Source organism: Pseudonaja textilis, chromosome 2 (genome assembly GCF_049901715.1).
Source record: "Pseudonaja textilis isolate UNSWEBS1 chromosome 2, rPseTex1.2, whole genome shotgun sequence".
NCBI classification, from domain to species: domain Eukaryota; kingdom Metazoa; phylum Chordata; class Lepidosauria; order Squamata; family Elapidae; genus Pseudonaja; species Pseudonaja textilis.
The window spans coordinates 112,028,794-112,050,288 of NC_141991.1; the positions used below are offsets into that span (position 1 = coordinate 112,028,794).

At 38.9% G+C, this 21,495-nt stretch overlaps 1 protein-coding gene across 1 annotated transcript; it reads left to right on the plus strand.

Moving 5' to 3' along the window:
- SLC26A11 (solute carrier family 26 member 11) lies at nucleotides 1-19,314 on the plus strand. Its single transcript, XM_026701791.2, has 17 exons — nucleotides 1-226; nucleotides 574-921; nucleotides 2,579-2,771; nucleotides 3,556-3,641; nucleotides 5,043-5,122; nucleotides 5,826-5,968; nucleotides 6,095-6,270; nucleotides 6,630-6,702; nucleotides 7,552-7,602; nucleotides 7,952-8,012; nucleotides 8,868-8,923; nucleotides 11,842-11,982; nucleotides 12,904-13,031; nucleotides 13,434-13,533; nucleotides 15,413-15,546; nucleotides 16,980-17,052; nucleotides 18,820-19,314. Exons 2-17 carry the CDS (start codon nucleotides 730-732, stop codon nucleotides 18,906-18,908), a joined length of 1,776 nt encoding a protein of 591 aa, XP_026557576.2. The 5' UTR covers nucleotides 1-226; nucleotides 574-729; the 3' UTR covers nucleotides 18,909-19,314.
- Nucleotides 19,315-21,495: the final 2,181 nt, after the last annotated feature.

Consider the following 21,495-nt stretch of genomic DNA (forward strand, 5'->3'; position numbering starts at 1 on the left):
ACGTAAAGCCCGGATCACGTGAGCCGAGAATTGTCAGGACTCGGCCGCCTGAAATCTGGGGTCAATTTGGGTGTTGTTTACCTATCGATGAGCCTGAATTGAGGAATTAGACATCGACATGCAGACGGCCAACGGAAGGGGCCGCTCGGTATCTCTGGAGAGCTGATCAGATGGTGCTTGGTAATATTCCGCAACCATCTTTCATCGCGTCCCAGGACCTACTGATGTAAGTTTTCTCTGTCTTCATGACTAACTCCTTCCCCGCCTATCCTTGCTCCTCCATTTGGAGCTCTCCTAAATTACTTTTGATCTCCTAATTTTAAGCCGATTGCCCGATTTGAGCGAGCCTTGCCCAGGTTCTCATGCCAGTTCTACGAAGAGGACACAACAATGCATCAACAATTGGGTCGCAAATATTTAAGTATGCTTAGGTCCATCTCCTGTAGAAGTCGATGTGGCATTATTGTTTCCTGTTAAGGGAGGGACAATATTATTGTAAGGCAGGATCCTCTGTTTCTATGCAAGACGGAGAATCAGTAGTGTTGCCTAATTGCTGTCCTATTCCTTTTCCAGGGATACCTATGAACTTTTGCTGTCAGTTTGTCATCTGCTCCAGCAAAACCATTTGCTATGACAGCTGTTTGCCTGTGACTTTGCCTGATAGTGCTTTGGTCGAGGTTGAGATGGTGGATCCCAAGTGAATCGGTCTGAACCACCAAGTCTCCAGCCATGTCGGAAAGAAACTGGGGGCGTTGGAAGCAATGTTGCAGAGCAACTGGAAAGAAATTGCCCGTGCTAACTTGGCTTCCCAAGTATTCTCTGCAGTGGCTACAGCTGGATCTTATGGCCGGGCTGACTGTGGGGATGACTGTCGTGCCACAAGCTCTTGCTTATGCTGTGGTAGCTGGTCTTCCCGTGCAGGTGAGGTTACACATGCAGCAGGGACTACACTTAAGCTGTATTTACATCTCCGCAGTCAGTATTCCCATTAGCAGACAAACTGGCTTTATTGCAGAAGTGCCTCATCTAATTGGAGAGTGAAGAGGAAAAAGAAACTCAGTTCAAATTCAGTTCCTTTTTTAAAAAAAGAACTCTTGGTCTGACAACACCATTTGACATTTGCTTGAGGGAAGGAAAGATTAGACTAGTTTTACTGGATGCCACCAAGGGCAAGGGCTGGTGGCTGGGGGAATGGATGTTTGTGAAAGAGTGGCTGTAACAGCCAAACTTTTGTGTTTTAAGCATTAGCCTGGGAACTAACTAATTAGATAGTGTCCTCATTTATTCATACAAGTGTATGGTGTTTCTGTTCTTATTTGGCACTCTTACAGAGAGATAAAGGAAATCCACACATGTTGTATCCATATACTTTTGTTTTCTCACCTATCCTAGCCAAGTGAGAAATTGCTAGTGGGCTGGAACAGGAAGTGAAGTTGCTTTATACAAAATCAAAATATTATTCCAGATGTGGGCCATGTGCTGCCCATTGGCATCTGCCTGGCTATCCCATATAATTTTTAAAAAAAGGGATTACAGGTAGTCCTCTATAACAATAGCACTTAGACTTATACACCGCTTTACAATGCTTTATAACCCTCTTTAAGCAGGCTTATGACCACAACTGAGCCCAACATTTCTGTTGCTAAGCAAAACATTTATTTAGTGAGTTTTGCCCCATTTTACGACCTTTTTTGCCAGAGTTTTTAAGTGAATCACTGCAGTTGTTAAGTTAGTAACATGGTTGTTAAATGAATCTGGCTTCCTCACTATCAGAAAGTCGCAAAAATTGATCACATGATCCTGGGATACTGTAACCATCATAAATATGAGTCAGTTGCCTAGCCTCTGAATTTTGATCACGTGATCATGGGGATGCTGCAATGGTCATAAGTGAAAAATGGTCATAAGTCATTTTTTTCAGTGCTATTGTAACTTCAAATGGTCACTAAAAGAACTGTTGTAAGTCAAGGACTACCTGTATTTAAAAATATTAATTGAGAAGCTGGTACTCTGCTTCTTTATTTTCTACAATGCCTTTATGCCCTTGCATATGTACAGTTTTTTCTCTGGAAAGGCAGTGCTTACTCAGGAAGAGAAAGACAAACATAAGCAGTAGAAGTAGATTTCTAGGGTCAAGAGCTATAAAAGGAACAACTTCCATAGTTTTCTTTCTGGTAAATGAGTATTTTGTATCTGGCCAAGCCAATTGTGGCAGCCATTTTGTGGATGCTCACATTCCATGGGTAGTCATTTTGAGATAATGACTTTTTCTCACGGACAAAGTCCTACATGCATCTGCCAGCTTGAAAAAGATTGCGAAAGTAATGTGAAAGTAATAAATGTCATAAATTTGTCATAAAGTTATTTTTCATTACCCTTTAAATTATGACTGTTTCCTAAATAAGGCAGTTGCTAAACGAAAACTATTTGTATTCCTTTTAAAAATATTTCACCAAATTTTCCATAGGATGCGATTTGTATTTTGTAGGCCTTTCATAACCTTTGTGGTCTTATTGACTTACAGTTCTTCAAATACTGTGAATAAGTCTCTGACGTTGCCTTCCCCTCTCCTTCACAGTATGGTCTGTATTCTTCCTTCATGGGTTGTTTCATCTACTGCTTTTTGGGGACCTCCAAAGATGTAACACTTGGTCCAACGGCCATCATGTCCCTCTTGGTTTCTTCCTACGCATTCCATGATCCCGCCTTGGCCGTTCTCCTTGCCTTTCTTTCAGGTTGCATCCAGTTAGCTATGGGACTTCTCCATCTTGGTAAGATTTGGTTGCTTTTATATTGGTCTTCTAAGTCCACTGCCCTGTTGCTATTATTGGCCAAAGAAGATAATTGGGAATCAAATCTGACAAAAAAAAGTAGAAATGAATTTCCCCTGTTTTGGTATCCTAAACTTTCTATAAATTGCAGGGCATTTTTCCAAATATCTGTGAAAAAGTACATCTCACTGAGTTCATTGGAGTATCTGCCAGATAAGTGAGTACAGGATTATAGGCTCATTCAAAGTCTTTTTATTAAGGTGATTTATGAATTATTCTTCACCTTTTGATAGACTCTGATGCTGTCTGCCTATATTTTTTTGAACTGGATGTCCACGTGTAATTATGAAGAGAGATTCATGTATGCTTCAGTTAAATGCCAGGTGTACTCTATTTAAAGTACTTTGGGATGGCAATGCTTAAATGAGATGAACATAGTAAAAGAACGACTCCACAGATTATGCAATCAGATCATTTTGTTCTTCCTAATCTAGTTTTGAATTTACAGCTAAATGGACAGGTTTCCTCCTAAAACAGGACTTGATGCATGCAAGAGTCCTTATTTTAAGTAATAGCTGAAAAGAATCTCTCCCTCTCTAGTCCCTTGCTTTATCTAGTTAATTGCCAGGTGGTTTTCTGCTTTAGAAAAGAAAGACTAGAGATCCTACAAAGGAAAGAGAAGAGGACATGATGGGCAAGTGTCTGAGGAATGGATAAGAAATCCAGCTGGGGTAATTCCCCGAGTGAAATAAAAGACTAAATGATTTTTCCCCATTCCTGGCAGGTTTCATTTTGGACTTTATCTCATATCCTGTTATTAAAGGGTTTACTTCAGCTGCTGCAGTCACCATTGGCTTCAACCAAGTTAAGGTAAACTCTCTCTGTCTACCCTTGGCCTTTACATTACAATTTTAGGTAAAGGGGCTTCTGTAGGAATAGGATAGAGGCCAGACCAGCCTTTATCTCAGGGGTCTTCAAACTTGACAGCTTTAAGACTTGTGGACTTCAACTCCCAGAATTCCTCCTTTAGTCATGTTAGCTCAGGAATTCTGGGAGTTGAAATCCACAAGTCTTAAACTTGCCAAGTTTGAAGACCCTTGCTCTATCCTATTATGTGTGAGAGAAAGAGGGTGAAGACAACCCCTCCCTAATAGTTCACAGAGTATATTGTAGATGCATATAGCAGAGTAGAATTTTGCTCAGTCTAGCAATATTTTGTCTATAGATGTGAAACAATAAAGAAATCAGCTTGGAAGTATTGCCATGTGTCATTCTTGATTTGGGGCCTGACAGTCACCGACCTCTGGTGGTTGGGAAGTTTATAGGAGATCTTAATCATGAGAGAAAAAGGGGGGCTGGTTTTACATTCCAACATTTCTGCAGTTACTTCCTTAAAACTATTGAAAACTGCCCTTAATTTTGCTCTGCTTTCATTTCCTACTTCTTAGTTTCAAAAGCAAAGAGCTTGATTTCTTGAGCTTTCGAAAATTCTTAAATTTATATAATTGTAGAGCTCAACAGCTTCCTTTCCCCCACATCCATTTTCTGTAAGCATTGCCGAGGATTGTGTACCATTGAATTCTATGTCTTTTATAACATCAATATTTCCTTTGTGGTTGACCACAATCTGCTATTTGCAAGAGGCTGAGATGATAGCAATCACAGTTACAGTTCTTTGTGCTTGCGAGTGTGCAAAAAGAAGCCTCAGAACTTTTTGTATAGAAGGTTTTTAGTTCACTAAAAACATTTTCCGGCTTATTACATTAATAAAATATTGGTGGAAGCTATCTAGGCCATCCCTTTAGATTCGTCTTGGAAGTTGGTTACTAGACCATAATACAATTTTTAAGAATATCAAAAACAAAAAACAGGGAATAAAAGAACAAATTAGAACTGTTATAATGTTTTAAAATTTACAGATTGGCTGTTATGATGATGCAATATATATTTAATGCCAAAAGGGTATCAAACATTTTACATGTATAAAAATACCATCTTTGCAATTGCAAGAACTTTAGTATATATGCTTAAACTTAAAATAGTTTGTAATTAAGTGGAAAGTTGTACTAATGTGTTCTTCAGAAGCTAGCTAAGTCTCATGAAATATATTATTCTCTAATACAGTATGAGAGACTATCTTGTTTCAAATGGCTTCTAGATTCATTTTGTTCATATAGTATACCCTCCATAATGTGTGTGTGTGTGTGTGTGTGTGTGTGTGTGTGTTTGTTTTTACCAACTTGTTTCTTGTGTGTGTTTAATTTTCCATAGACTCTCCTGGGTCTGCAGCACATTCCAAAGCAGTTTATCCTACAAGTGTATTATACTTTCTGCAGAATTAGTGAAACAAGGTAAAAAAGTGTTTATCTCTTTTTTTTAATTCCTCCTCTTCCTGTTTACAAAAATGGGAAATTAGTGCAAAAATCGTATGCAGAATCAGAATCTGGGAATTGTAAACATTTTTTTAGAGTGCTACATTTCAAGATCTTTAAGCATTCCTAAACCCTGAAATTGGGCAAGCTCAAATATTACATGGGGAATCTTAGAATGGAGCTAAAAGCTGGAATGCTGACAAGTTTGGGGCATATCCATTTTTTTTGTCACACCTTAGGGCCAAATACCTTTTTCAATGAATGCAAAGAATAAATGAACTTAAAACTGTAGAAATAGGAAAATGGCCTGACAAATACTCATCTGATCTTTTATGCTTAATTAGGTCATTTTTGAGTGGGTTATGTTTACTTTGAAGTTAATGTTATTGTTCTTACAACAGTTAAACTATATATGCTTTCAGGATATATTGTATGAAGGAATGAAATCTGGGCTTAGTTTTTTCAAGTTTTTAAATCTCATATTTCATATTTCCTTTACCTTATTAAAAATCTAATTCACCAGCAGGGAAACGTGTGTTATTTTAATATAAAAAAAAAATCAAGTATCTTGCTGGCTGAATAAAATGATGCACAAATTGGAGAAGGGCCCATGCTTAAAAAGCAAATAGGATGGAGGTCTTTTATCTGTGCAGAGTTTGTGCAATATCATGATTATTTACAGGGCTGGAGATGCCGTCCTTGGGGTCTGCTGCCTAATAGTGCTTATGGTCCTTCAACAAATGAAAAAAGGCATCCCCAGGACCCATCAGATGGAAACCTTGCCTGTCAGAATCAGTCGATATATAATTTGGACAACAGCTACAGGTTTGTCTGTCATGTCCTCTAAGCAAAGGTTCAATTTCCTTCTTCTTGGAAGTATTTTTATAAGATTATGTCATGATTATGGAAATGCCTATCATTTGACTTTATGTAAGACTCTCTTCCTTACAGCCCGTAATGCTCTTGTGGTTCTCTTTGCTGGTCTTGTGGCTTATTCTTTCCAAGTGACTGGCTCCCAGCCTTTCAGCCTCACAGGAACCATTCCCCAGGGACTCCCTCTGTTCCAGCCACCACCGTTCTCCATCATCACACCCAATCAGACTATTGATTTTAAGGAAATGGTGCAGGTGTGTATTTCTTTTTTATTGGTTCAATTTCCGCCTCTCTGTTTATGTCAGCTCTTCTAGATAGATCAGACTAAAAAAAACAGTGCCATGTAGTTCAGGATTACTTTTATTGTAACAGAATTGTCACCGTTCCAAGTAACAACCTCCAAAGAAAAAGACTCCAAGAATATCATCTTCCCAAAGATCCATTTTTATTAGAGGTATCATATTGGCACATCTGGGGAAAACTCGAATCTGAGAATTTCCCTAACCCAAAGAAAACCCAAAATCCAACCCCTGCACCCAATCGTCCATCACATTGTTCCCTCTTCTTGATCAAAATTGCAGTGAAATACAGCTCCCATCTTCCATCCCTGCAGGCCATTGGACCTGGCTTAGTGGTGGTGCCTCTCATGGGACTGCTGGAGACGGTTGCTATTGCCAAAGCATTTGGTAAGATCATTTTCTTGTTTGTGGAGGGAGTGGGGGGAAGGAAGGAAGGACTATATACTTCCCTGCACAGCTGACACCTGAAATGAATTTTTATTTCTATTTGAAGTAATGACTTCTGATCACAAATCACAGTAAGCTGTAGTCTGTTTCATAGTGGATTATTGAATAAATCACATTAGCTGGAAATGGGATATTGTTGACTGGGACCTACTCAGAGTTGGTTGTAAGATGGATGGCTATAGTAATGTTTTAAATAATTTAAATAAATAAATTAATATGCACAATGCATGAAATGTACCAAAATCACAGGTGTGTGTTGAAACTATAGTTAAGAGCAGAAATGGCGGATCTGTGGCCCTCCTTATGTTGGAGAATGATAGCTTCCAACCCCAGCTAGAATAGTCTGAGATGACATAGCTTGGACATGTCAGCAATATTAGAAGGAAACAGACAATATACCCTTGGACTAAAATATGAAAATTTTCTTAGATTAATAGTAATTCAGCGTAAGAGGTAGCTATTTTCTTATCTCTACCTGCTTTGAAGGGATAGAAAGTCACCTCTGTCAGTGGAAGGATTAGGTAAAGAAACAGAAATCTGTTACCCGAAATTTCGAAGTCCATAACTAGCTTGGTTAGGATGATGGGTAGTTACAGTATATCAGTTATACTGCTTTAGGGAAGTATCATTTTCTAGAATTGTCAGCTCTGTGTTACGGCGTTTCTATTAGCTTCACTTATTCCTGCCTATAGTAGCTTGCAAACTTCTTTTCTGTGGAAAATGCTGTGATAAATTATTCTTGGTCAATTCTGTATATGTAATGATGCCTCTTTTTTTTTTTCTTATTAGCCTCTCAAAATAACTACCAGATTGATTCCAACCAAGAGCTGCTAGCTATGGGTAAGGATTTTACATAAATGGGCTTGGTTGCATTTTGACTGAGGAGAACCTAAGCCAAGTGAAGTAGTTGCGGGTGGGTGATTCTGGGAACTGCAATTGTCAGATGCAGTTACTCCAATTAGTGGGTAGCAGAAAGACTCTTTGGAACAGGCTTCATTGGAGAAATCTCATTCTCATCACTTGCAGCTTTAGAATTTGGACAGAGTCAGAAGGCATGTTGCTCAATGTAGGAAATCCAGAGGAATTGGGGAGAGTGATCCTCAGGCCTCTTAAGAGTCTAGGAGAGAAGACAACAAGTCTTGTAATCTTACTGATTCTGTTCCTGCCTTTCTTCCTGGATACTCTCTAGGATTTACCAACCTCCTGGGATCCTTTGTCTCATCCTATCCAGTCACAGGTAGTTTTGCCCGGTGAGGAAAACACTTTCTTTTTTTCTCTCTTAATCTCTCTCTCTTTTGGGTAAATGCAGGCTACTCACATAGCTTAATTAGGTACTATTTGAAATAGTATTCTTCATGCATCGCTTGTCATGGATTCATTACCTCTTAAAAACTTTTAAACCTAATGAAAAAAGTTTTTCATAATATTTATGGAGGGAAGGTAGTTCATGTCCATTGCATGGTAATGCACGCAGAGCTTCAGACAGGTTGCATTTTATTATAAAGTTATTTTTCCTTATTATCCAGATAGGCATAGCCATACAAAGAACCCAGCTGAAATTGGATATACATTTTCATGTTCAAAAATGGCTGTGAGTTAATTAATAAGGTTAGAAAAAGGTGATGCTTGAGGCCAATTTGGGAAGCGTCCTTGATCTTTTTTTTTTTTTTTATAGGAACAAGGGGAAGGATGATTTCCTCCAGAAAAAAACATCTTGTCCTGGGGGTGCCCTTTGGATTGAAAACGTTTTTTCCCATAGCTGCTCACAGTCTGGGGCTGTGATCTTACATTCTTGGGCTGATATGAAGGAGAAATGTATAGGTGTAGCAATGGAGAAATGTGGTTGTGGACACAGCAAAATGAAAGCCACATTTTCATTAGAATCTCTTCGTCTTTAATTTTTGAATAATTTGACTTTTCTTTAGCCTCTACCATTTGATCAAGTCTTAAATCATAACTTGCAAACTGATAATTGAAGAGAAAAATAAGGGAAGCATAGCCAGCCTTGTGGGAAGGGCAGTAGGTTGCATTTATGCACGTCTGATATTTCTAGGCTTAAAATAAGCTTAATCCTTTCACTTATAATGGCTTTGTTCACATTGCAGGACAGCAGTGAATGCTCAGACTGGTGTATGTACTCCTGCTGGAGGACTAATCACAGGTAGGAAAAAGAATAATGCCATTGTTGGAGGAGAATAAATTGGAAGCAGAAGGTTATAAATGACAAATGTGCCAAGACAAATGTCACTTGTATAGCTCTCCTTCTTTCACTAAACCTGCCCAAAGAGGCCCTAAAGACATGTAAATACTGCAGCTAAAATGCATCAAATGTTATGTCTATGGAGATTCTCCATCATCCAGGTCATGGTTGTCCCAACGGTGCTTTTTCAAGAGGCAACTGGACTTTCTGGGTTTTTCTTTGAAGATGTTTCACTTCTCATCCAAGACGCTTCTTCAGAGCTGAAGAAGCTTCTTGGATGAGAAGCGAAATGTCTTCAAAGAAAAACCCAGAAAGTCCAGTTGCCTCTTGAAAAAGCACCTTTGGGACATCAAATGTTATGTACAAATAGAGATCCTTGAAACACAACAAGGAAACATCTTAAAGTTCATCATAAATGAACTTTTACACAATATTCTAATTTTTCAAGTTTCAAAAAACTTGAAATTTTTTTTTGAAAACTTGAAACTTGAAAAATTAGGTGAAACTTGAAAAATTAGAATATCGTGTAAAAGTTCATTTATTTCAGTAATGCAACTTAAAAGGTGAAACTAATATATGAGATAGACTCATTACATGCAAAGCAAGATAGTTCAAGCCGTGATTTGTCATAATTCTGATAATTATGGCTTACAGCTCATGAAAACCCCAAATCCACAATCTCACAAAATTAGAGTATTACATGCAATCAATAAAACAAGGATTGTACAGAGAACAATATCGGACCTCTGAAAAGTATAAGCATGCATATGTACTCAGTACTTGGTTTGGGTCCCTTTTGCAGCAATTACTGCTTCAATGCGGCATGGCATGGAAGCTATCAGCCTGTGGCACTGCTGAGGTGTTATGGAAGACCAGGATGCTTCGATAGCGGCCTTCAGCTCTTCTGCATTGTTTGGTCTCATGTCTCTCATCTTTCTGTTGCAATGCCCCATAGATTCTCTATAGGGTTCAGGTCAGGGCGAGTTTGCTGGCCAATCAAGCACAATAATCCCACGGTCATTGAACCAGGTTTTGGTGCTTTTGGCAGTGTGGGCAGGTGTCAAGTCCTACTGGAAAATGAAGTCAGCATCCCCATAAAGCTCGTCTGCAGAAGGAAGCATGAAGTGCTCCAAAATCTGGTAGACGGCTGTGTTGACCCTGGACTTAATGAAGCACAGTGGACCAACACCAGCAGATGACATGGCTCCCCAAATTAACACAGACTGTAGAAACTTCACACTGGACTTCAAGCATCTTGCAGTGTGTGCCTCTCCATTTTTCCTTCAGACTCTGGGTCCTTGGTTTCCAAATGAGATGCAAAAGTTGCTCTCATCAGAAAAGAGGACTTTGGACCACTGAGGAGCAGACCAGTTCTGTTTTTTTTTAGCCCAGGTAAGACGCTTCTGATGTTGTTTGTTGTTCAGGAACAGCTTGACAAGAGGCATGTGACATTTGAAGCCCATGTCCAGGATCCGTCTGTGTGTGGTGGCTCTTGATGCACTGACTCCAGTTTCAGTCCACTCCTTGTGAAAGTCCCCAACACTTTTGAACGGCCTTTTCCTGACAATCCTCTCCAGGCTGCGGTCATCCCTGCTGCTTGTGCACCTTTTTCTTCCACACTTTTCCCTTCCACATAACTTTCTATTAATGTGCTTTGATACAGCACTTTGGGAACATCCAACTTCATTTGCAATTACCTTTTGAGGCTTTCCCTCCTTATGGAGGGTGTCAATGATGGTTTTCTGCACAACTGTCAGGTCAGCAGTCTTTCCCATGATTATGATTCCTACTGACTGAGAGACCATTTAAAGGCTCAGGAACCCTTTGCAGGTGTTATGGCTTCATTAGCTGATTAGAGTGGGACACTTTGAGCCTAGAATATTGAACCTGTTCACAATATTCTAATTTTCTGAGATAGTGGATTTGGGGTTTTCATGAGCTGTAAGCCATAATCATCACAATTATGACAAATCACGGCTTGAACTATCTTGCTTTGCATGTAATGAGTCTATCTCATATATTAGTTTCACCTTTTAACTTGCATTACTGAAATAAATGAATTTTTGCACGATATTCTAATTTTTCAAGTTTCACCTGTATATTCATTATGGCAAAATTTTCCTGGTTCATAGTCTGCTTCATTAGATGCCTGGAGGAAAAAGGACACACACACACATGCACTCACTACTACTACTACTTGTGCCATAGCTGTGGTTGGATGTTGGCGATCCTGTTGGCGATCCTGTTTTTATCTCTCACACACGGTTGCAAATGAGTGGATAATAACATGACACAAGAAGAAATTGAAGTAAAAGTAATTACAGTGGTAGTTACTCATTTATGCTGGGCATTCCTAACATGTTCACACTGTTGTTGGGACTTGGTAGATAGAGTATTGCATTGGTGAGCCCATGAACACATGTAGCTATTTTAGTTTATGGAACATAATGTTAACTCTCCTAATAAGCTTCAAGCCTTGGGAATTCACTGATTAAATTTATATGCCACCAAATGTTTCAAGATTCCCAACAGAATAGAAAGCACGCAGTCAGAATTCAAACGCCTGCATAAGCCCCAAAGTAGCCCAACTCATTCACCCCAATCAGCAACAGCAGGCAAACTAAATTAAATAAACCAAGATTGTTAATGTGGCACTGATGATCATTTCCAGAGTCCCTCTAGCATACTATGGTTTTTCACCAGTTTCTGGATGTCTCTCCCAAATTCACTTCTGATTCTTAGTTGTTTTATCACTTCAGTTCATGGAAGACCTCTGGCATAGTAACGCATCCAACCCTGGCTCTGCCACCCAACTTAGTTGGAGCTTATTGAAAGCCAGCATTCTGTCTCGTAATATGGATGTCTCTTTTCTTTTACAGGGGCCTTGGTACTCTTATCTCTAGCCTACCTTACATCCTTGTTTTACTACATTCCCAAGGCAGCACTGGCAGCAGTCATCATCTGTGCTGTGGCTCCAATGTTCGATGCCAGGATCTTCCGCACATTATGGGAGGTTAAAAGTATGAGCATGGATCTCTTGTCCTTCCTAAAGGTGGTCAGTCAGAAAACGTTTAATACTTCCCCATAGACACTGAAGATGGTTAGAATTCAAACCTGAAGGATATGGGTGATCTGGGAAAAGTAGCAGGAGAAGCAGAATGGAAAGTTCTTTCTTCTCTGTAACTCTTCTTAGTGCTGACTTGGTATTGACTTTCTGAAATTGGATTAATCCATTATTTCTTTATTAAGAAAGAAGGACTTGGGACTCTGGCAAAGTCAAGATGATTTTCATTGTTAGATAGACTCTTAAACATTTAGGGTGCAGGCTGAGGCTATTGGAACCGCCTCTTGGAAACCCTCTGAGCCCAGTCTTTCTAAGAACACCTATTGGATGGGGGTGAAGGATCTGATGGGCCACCTTACAGATTTGTATTATAGCCAGTGACCTACAGTATTTAAGTTAGATCTAGAACTGGTTTAAAGGGACGCGGTGGCTCAGTGGCTAAGACACTGAGCTTGTCGATCAGAAAGGTTGGTAGTTCGAATCCCTAGCGCCGCATAGCGGAGTGAACTCCCATGACTTGTCCCAGCTTCTGTCAACCTAGCAGTTTGAAAGCATGTACAAAAAATAGGGAACACTTTGGTGGGAAGGTAACAGTGTTCCTTGCGCCTTCGGCATTTAGTCATGCCAGCCACATGACCATGGAGACGTCTTCAGACAGTGCTGGCTCTTCAGCTTTGTAATGGAGATGAGCACTGCTCCCTAGAGCTGGAAACAACTAGCACGTATATGCAAAGGGAACCTTTACCTTTACCTAGAACTGGTTCGAATTGTAAACTTCTTATTTGTCCTGGTGCAAGCGACAGCACACTGTTTCTTAAAAATGATCACTTCTGCTGATGAGATGGACTTGATTGAATTCTCTGTTCTTTCTTCGCAGGGCTAGACCTGGTGCCTCTTTGTGTTACATTCTTTGTTTGTTTTTGGGAAGTGCAATATGGCATCATAGCAGGGACGATGGTTTCTGGAATCCTCTTGCTCTACCCCCTCGCTAGGCCTCAGATAAAGGTCAGTTTTTAATTCACTGAGTCAGGCAGAGTTTGGAGAAGACTATTTCCTTGAGTCAGAAAACAATACATGGTAGCCATACATAGCTGATCGTAGAATATATTTTGTTTTGCTTCCATCTGCTGTGATTGATTGGGATGTACTTAGGGAGAAACAGGTCACGATTGACTTAGGCAATGCTAGATAATGATGTCAGCATTTATATATAACATAGGACATTTGTATCTCTTTATTCCTTCCAATTTTCAATTCTACTGAGATGTTGTATAACGAAGAGATACTGTTTAACAATTGAGACAACAAATGGTTTCATAAGTACATCAAGAAGCATTGTGATGACTCAAATTACATAGGTCTCCTTGGATTCCTTCCCACAATACTTTCTTCCACCTTTTTCTCCAGGTTGTGAGGGACACGGCAATAGTCATAAAGCCTGAGAATGGCCTTCAGTTCCCTGCAATTGATTTCCTCCGGGATACTGTACACAAGCAAGCTCTATCAGGTAAATTGTGTAAATTCCTGAAATGAGACTTCAGTATATCTCATCTAAGAGAGTTAATATTCCTCCTCTTGGGTGCCTCTGGAAACATAATTGCTCCGTGCCGTTACGTCCATGTCTTTCAACAGAGAATAAATAAGGTTTCAAGAATGTTTCAGTATATCGGTATGCCTTTTGAGGAAATGTCCACGATACATATATATTAGGACCAAATGAGAAGGGTTTCCAGTTAACAATTCTTGTGCTGAACAGATGGAAATTCAGAATAGGTATTTAAGCAAACATACAAAGTAGAATAAAGATTTTAGTCTTAACAAAATGAACCATGTTGGTGAGATAAGCCCATAACTTGGCCAGATTCTCTTGCTAGTATAGCTTGCCATCCCTTTGACTGATCTGTTTCTTGTGTTCTTGTTTTCTGACTTCTTTGAAGGACAGGGTGATGTGTTTGCGGTGGTGGTGCCGGGCAATGTGAAAAGGCTCACCTGCCTCACATTTACCTAGAGATGGAAGAGGCCTGAGAAAGAAGGTTGCAGCAGCTTATTCCTGTCTCTTTCAATGGTCTTCCTAAATCTCCAAGTGCTAGAAAAAGTAGGATATGTAGCCTGTGAGGAACGCTGTGGGGGGATGTCCTGTCCCCCATCTTGGCCTTCTATGAAACAGACTTGTCTTCTCCCCAAACTGTACTCTCAAATGCCTTGGATCTCCCACAGGTTGTAGCCAGTCAGTTCAACCAAGTATGCTGCAGTTAAGGTGTATTATAATTCCAAAGTGCCAGGAAAGGAGGGGAAAGCCATAAGATACGTGATGGCAGCCTGATTCAGGAACTGCTATAGCTCCTCCAACTCTCAACCTAACTACCAAAAGAGAAAACTCAGAATGAATTTGAGTTTTCTTCTCCCTCTTTTTGGATTTAGGGACCAGCCCACTCTTTCTTTTGCGATTTTGTTTTATTATTTTTTCCGGAAACACACTGAATTTTGATGAGGATAGATCAGGACCTCATGGTGATTTACAGAAGATCATCTTGGTTTGTAAACGTGTGCAGTGTCCTATTTGTGTATGAAGGTTATTGTGATTAGCTCTTGAGTTCCAATAGCTAATTGCTTTCGTCCCTTGGCACCTGGTTCACTCAAAGTTCTCAAAAACAACACAACCCACACAAAGCACAAAGATTGATGTTTCTACAATAATATACAGGGTTTTTAGTCTTTTCTTTCCATTTTTTTTCTTGGAACTGCAATGAGAGTAGAGTAGGCTAAAATGTGTGGTCCGCTCTGTATCAGTGATGGCTGTGGAGGGAGTTGAATTTGTGTCTCTATACAAATTCAAATTGTAAATTTCCACAGTTTCATGCATGGTTTCAAGAATCGAATTTCAACTTTCTGGATTGCTAATCAGCATGAATTGGTGGTATGAATGTTGAGAGTTGGAATCTAACACATTGTGGAGGCAAAGCTGAGCCTATGTGATTTTTATAATTTAGTCCATATTGGTCATCTTAACATTTCTATATATTTATTGACATTAGTTTAATAAACTATATTGCCTGAGCCTCTGAATGTATTTTTTTCTTTTAATTTCCAATCTTAATTGTTACAACTTCCTTCTATGGCAGATCAAGCTTATATTGGGAAAACTGCTAAAAACAGCTAATTTTATATTAAATAATCAAAGCAGGATGATTTGAATTTTGAAAAGGTTCTTTAATTAACATTAAAAATTACAAAACTTCCCAAAGTTATGAACCTAAAAGATTTATAAAATGTTCAGCCATTGTTTTATTTTTTCAAATCTGGACCAAAATATCGATCTGTTAATGCAGCTAGGAGTTGGACTGCATAAGGCCTTCATTCAGCCACCTAATATTGTCTTCCTTCAGAGTCTCATCAATGCAATGTCATCCTGGACTGCAGCCACATCAGCAGCATTGACTATACTGTGGTATTGGGTCTGTCGGAACTTCTGCAGGAATTTCAGCTCCGGGAACTTTGCTTGGTCTTCATTGGCTTGAAGGTGGAAGTTTGTCCGGGAGTTGCGGGGTGGGAGCATATGTAAATTGTGGCTGGGTAATATAATCTTAAAGAGTCTTAGAGGCCTAACAATTTTATTTTTGTAAAAAGAAAATATTGTTTAGTGACAGAGTACATACTTTTTCATGTAGAAGGTTTTAACCCTTGAGAATAAGGAGCATGAATACAGTAGTCCTTGACTTACAGCCACAATTGAGCCTCAGATTTCTGCTGTTAAACAAGGTATCTGCTAAGTGAGTTTTGCCCCATTTTACAATCTTTCTTGCCACAGTTCAGTGAATCGTTGTAGTTATCAAGTTATTAACATGGTTGTTAAGTGAGTCTAGCTTCCCCCTAGTCTTTATTTATTTATTTATTTGTTTATTTAATTTATATTGCCACCTATTCGCCCATGGTGACACTCGAGGCGGCTTACACAATGTAAAACCATATTTAAAATTAAAAATAAAAAACAATAAAAACTTAACAAAAAGAATCAAATAAATTAGCAAAGTACAATAGAACAAAATCTGGAAAAATTTTTTAAAATAAATCACCCCCCAACTCCCATCCCCCCGCCCCGACCACAGCAGATGACACTAGCCATTTGATGGGCTCCATCCTGCTCTGGGTTCCCCAGGCCCACTGGCAAAACCAGGTCTTCAGTGCCTTCTGAAAGAGTGATAGAGTGGGGGCCATTCTAATCTCTGGAGGAATGATATTCCAGAAAGAGGAATAAGCTCTTTTGCTTGTCAAAAGGTTACAAAAGGTGATCATATGACCCCAGGACACTGCAACTGTCATAAATACGAGTCAGTTGCCAAGCATCTGAAGTTTGATCATGTGAGCATGGAGATGCTGTAATGGTCATAAGTGTGAAAAATGGTCATAACTCCCTTTTTCAGTGCTGTAACTTCAAACAGTCACTAAATGAACTGTGGTAAGTCAAGGACTGCCTGTATAACAAACATGGCTCTTGAAGAAATGCTCTCAATCAGCATCCCCTCTAGCTTTTACCTGCTGGCTAGGAATATTGACATGTATCTACACAGCCGGATGGTGGGAATAGTTCTAGTGTTGTTTCCTATATACTCTGATATGGACAAGCCACATATATTCATAAACATACCAACAATGCAAAGTTTCTGAAATACAAAATTCTCAGTGTTTCTCTAGAATATAGTCTGCTCGTTCAAGTTATATGGGCTGTCTTATACTGTGTCAGCCCGTTGAGTTACCTAGCACTGTATTCTTTCCTTTGACCCAGAAATTTGTCTAATCCTATCTTTTAGCCAGAGAAACAAAGAGTGCAACTTAAACATTTAGATAAGTAAGGGATCTGTTCTGCCCTTGAACCCACGCTTCCTCCCTCCCTCTTTGAAAAGCTCTTATGAAAAAAACAACTGATTAATTTTCTATTGTCCTCCCTGCCCACAGACTCACATGCTTGAAATCTTCCTGGCTGCTGACTTGAAGGGTTTCCGTAATTTTTCCACCCTAAATGATGCAGGTAGGCAAAGATCTTGTTTTCTTTAGATATTGAGTACTCAAGATTATGATCCTTTGACATATAAATCTGACATTCTAATCTTCAGGAAAAAAATATTTCCCAAACTGTACTCTTATCAATTGAAAAGTCAGTATAGATAGTCCTTGTTTAACAACTACAATTGGGACCAACAATTCTGTCATTAAGCCTTGTAGTTGTCGAGCGAGACATCAGGTGATCGCAACTTACCTGCAGCTTCTCCATTGATTCAGCCTGTTAGAATCTGGCTGGGAAGTGTGCAAATAGTATTTGTGCTGACTAGGATTGGTTGAAAGTTACTTTCTCAGCATTGTCCTAACTTTGAATGATTGTTAAACAGGGTAGTTGTTAAACTGAAGATACTCTTGGAAGAAGGTGCACACTGTGAGGTGTAGTCTAACCCCCAGCCTGAACAATGAAACAGAACAAAAATAAACATGAGGGAAGCAAAATGCAGTCAGAAGTTGTAAATTAAAACAGACTTTTGGTTGGGGCCAGCCTAGACATACTGGTTTCTTGCTGGACAATCAGCAAGGAGCCAACCTATAGCCTCTTAAATGACTTGCTATGGCAGAATCCAACATTATTTTTGTTGGGTATATGGATACACCAACTAGGTTTGGGTGAATAAATATATGAACCTAGGTTTAAGTGTTTGTAGCTTTAAGCACCAAACTGCAATGTAATTAGATAATTAAGGGTGCGGTTGCAAGCAGCAATAAAAGGCAGTGAGAGTAACGTAACCCTTCCTGGTTACTGCTTCCTGGTTACTGATCCTTGGTCACTGGTCGCTGGTCTCTCTCAGCTGTCTGCTGCCTGCTGTTTACTCCTGTATGAGACGTCTGCTTGTTATTGCTTGTTGGCTACTGTGCTGGATACCGTTTCTACTGAACAAAAAGGACTTTTTCCTTTGTGAGCTGATATCCTGTGCATACTCAGCGTTGTCTTCGAGAGAAAGGTATCGTGAGGAGAAGATGTACAAGCAGATAAAGACATTGTACTGACTAGTTAATGGACTAGGTTACTGGATGGATATATTGGATAATGACATATGGACTGAATGACACTGCTTAAACTCTGAATGAATTAAATTACTATTTAAAACTACAAACAGTGTTTTTGTCTCCAGTGTGTGTATACTCTTGGGCCCAGCCTTTCTCTCATTTGGCTGCCTGGCTTGACTGCTGCTGTGCATTCTGCTTGGGGGTTTGTCCCCAAACACTAACAATTTTAATCCTTGCTTCTGCAGTTCTTAAGGTAAAGGAAGATCAGAAGTGTTTTCTTACAATGAGCTAAGCTCTATACAGATCTTTGATTTTTTTTCTTGCGCTGTTGTTCTTCTTGAGATTAAAGGGGAAAACCTCCTTGTCATTTTCTCCTCAATGCAAACATCTTCTATTGCTGGGGAAAGATAAATTGATGATCCCAGCAGGAAACTTAGTTTTTGAGGAATATCTTACCTACACTTAAGATAATTCAGTTCCCAAAGCAACAAAGCTTGAATCAGTCTAATGTCAGATATTATCAGTTGACTTTAATGGTTTTTAACTCATCTGATTTTAACTTTTGTGCACGTGGCTTGGACATAATCGATCTCTTTTAAACACAATACAAATGAATTCTATTTTTATATATTATTTATGTGTTCTCTTGGCTTTTAATCCTTAGATTGTCTAAAACAAGCAAGATTTGAGTTATGGAAACTACAGTGTATCAGATTCATAGCATAATGTACATTTTTTGTTGCAGAAAAAAGTCTTGCAGAATTGCACATTGCCACTGAAGACATGCTGGGTGACAACAGCAGCATACTGACTACAACTGGGATCATCCAGTGAAGGAAGTGAACTCACTGAAGACTGGATCTGTCCAATAGGAGAATCTCAGACTGAAGGATGAAGCTTTGAGTCCATGGAATGGCATAATAGAGTCTTAGCAGAGTCTGCAGCTACTCTATGATGGAATTTTTTTAATAGGAAAAATGAGGAACTTCAACTCAACAAATAAAGATTCAGACAAAGAGTTGAAAATCATTTCAGGGATATTGGAAAAACTTGTGGAATCAGAGTGGATTAAATACTCCTATGACTGTAGCTTATCATATGGGTGCTTTTAACATTTCTGAAATTAATGATATTAATAGAACACTATTCTTCAGAATTGCACTGTCTATGGCAAATTGTTTCCAGCTATATACTGTAATCTGTAATATTCATTTCAGTAAAAACTGAAATGTTAGATGCCTTTCTTTTAGAGTTTCTATTAAGCCAGATTACTTGAACATGTATACCTCAATTTATGTATCTGATATTGTTAGGAATATGAGTCACCTAACAGGTATTTGGGTTAGAAATATATAAACCAGGATAAACATTTTAGTACTATATCTTTAAGGGAATGCAAGAGCATGCAATTGGGTGTGGTTCCTCAAACAGCCATAAGATGGAGCCAGAAACCTGGGTTGTTTATTCTGAGTCTCGGAAGAGAGTGTAAGTCTCTGTTTCCTTCTGTTGGAAAGTATTGCCGTTGCTCCATTTCTTCTAATTGACTGATATTACTGGATTTAATGTAAGTCTGATACTGAACTGTTTTTTGACACTGGACTTTGATATTTGGATTATCCCTGGACTGAAAAACTGACTGATTTATCTGTGAATGACTTTTGGACTGCCTATTTTGGACTTTGCTTAACGTTTCTAGAAGTAAAAACCTACATTTACTGTACAGTGTATCTGTGTACTGTGTGTGTATTATTCCAACACTGCTCTCTATATGTCTCCCTGTATGCGCTCATTCTCCTAACGGGGAATTACCTCAACAGATATATTTGAACCATTTTTCTACTTGCCATTCCATTTTTTGTATAGTTGCTATCATCCACTTGTGGCATTCTGATGTGTCCTGCTTATTTATTTGGCTTCTCAGTTGTCAAGAACCATCATACATTGATTAACTATCATTAAGTGTTGACCCTTGGTATCCATGTAGACAGGCTTTGTACAAGAAGATCTGTCTTCAAACTGGCCTTTTATGTCTCCTAATGGTGCATTCATTGCTGTTTATAAGTCCATTCAGGTTGCTGTTACTTGTTCTTTTCACTTTCTTTGTATTTTTTTCCCAGCATCACGAACTTTTCAAGGGAGCTGATTCTTGGCAAAAATCTGTCCAAAATACTATCATTTGACTCTGATCATTTGTACATTGAGTGAGAACCCTGGATTAATTTGTACTGTTGAGGTAATTCCCCGTTAGGAGAATGAGTGCACAAAGAGAGACGTAGTGAGAGTGATATTGAATAACACATGACCAGCACACAGATACACTGAATAGTAAAATGTAGGTTTTTACTTCCAATAAACAGTTAAGCAAAATCCAACAAGCACTCCAAGTCATACACGGTTATAGCAGTCAGTTTTCAGTCCAGGGATAATCCAAATAATAAAATCCAGTATCATAAACAGTTCAGTAAACAGACTCACAGCAATCCAAGAAGAACGATGAGCAGCAACAGTCAATAGGAAAAATGCAGGAACCAAAAACAGGGAACATCAGAACATCTAGCAACAACAGAACAGAACAACCCAGGTTTCTGGCTCCATCTTATGGGCGTTTGAGGAACCACACCCAATTACAATTTTAGCATTCCCTTAAAGAAACAGTATTGAATGTCTGTCCTGGTTTATATATTTCCAACCCAACTGTTAGGTGACTATCAATTCCTAACATGTACTATGACCTATTTATTTATTTTCTTAACTAGCCATCCATGGTATTCTTAGAAGTCAGAGTTCAAAAGCGTAAATGTTCTTGCTTCTTTAAAGTCCAACCTTCATATCCATAGAGTGTCACATGGAAACTCAAGACTTGTACGGTTGAGATGTAGACATGGCAACTAAGCATTTTTTTCCAAGGCCTTCACTGCTTACCCCTATAGATAATAGATATATAATCAGCTTATAGGTTGAATAAAAAGCATTATGTCAGTTTGCTGCATTGGAAACAATCTGTTTCACAATGTTTCATCTTGAGTATGACATCCTAATTTGTTAAAAATTTAATATGTGGACAATGAAGTGCTGAGATTCCCATTTTCCTAAGGACATTTTACAACTTGACATGGTTTACACATTCAAAGGCCTTTCTAGAGTCAATGAAGCACATGACTTCTTTTTGCCTTTCTCAATTATCCAGTATGCATTGGCAATAATGTATTGTGTTCCAAGGCTTTTTCTAAAGCCAACCTGAACATCTGGCATCTTCTTTCCTTGTAGAGCTCTAATTTGTATTGAATGAGCCTAAGAATTATTTTAGTAGCTTTTATTATTTTTGATATTGTGCAATAGTTTGTACACTTGGGAAGTCTCCTTTCTTCGATACTGATATACAGAGTGACTTCTATTGTCCACTATAGCGCGTTGATTCATG

What these genes read in the sequence shown, in the direction of transcription:
- SLC26A11 (XM_026701791.2), top strand. Translation starts at nt 730, where the DNA reads ATGTCGGAAAGAAACTGGGGGCGTTGGAAGCAATGTTGCAGAGCAACT. An exon ending in TAGCTGGTCTTCCCGTGCAG is followed by an intron (nt 922 to 2,578) that starts GTGAGGTTACAC and finishes TCTCCTTCACAG; the next exon opens with TATGGTCTGTATTCTTCCTT. An exon ending in TCGCTAGGCCTCAGATAAAG is followed by an intron (nt 13,032 to 13,433) that starts GTCAGTTTTTAA and finishes CTTTTTCTCCAG; the next exon opens with GTTGTGAGGGACACGGCAAT.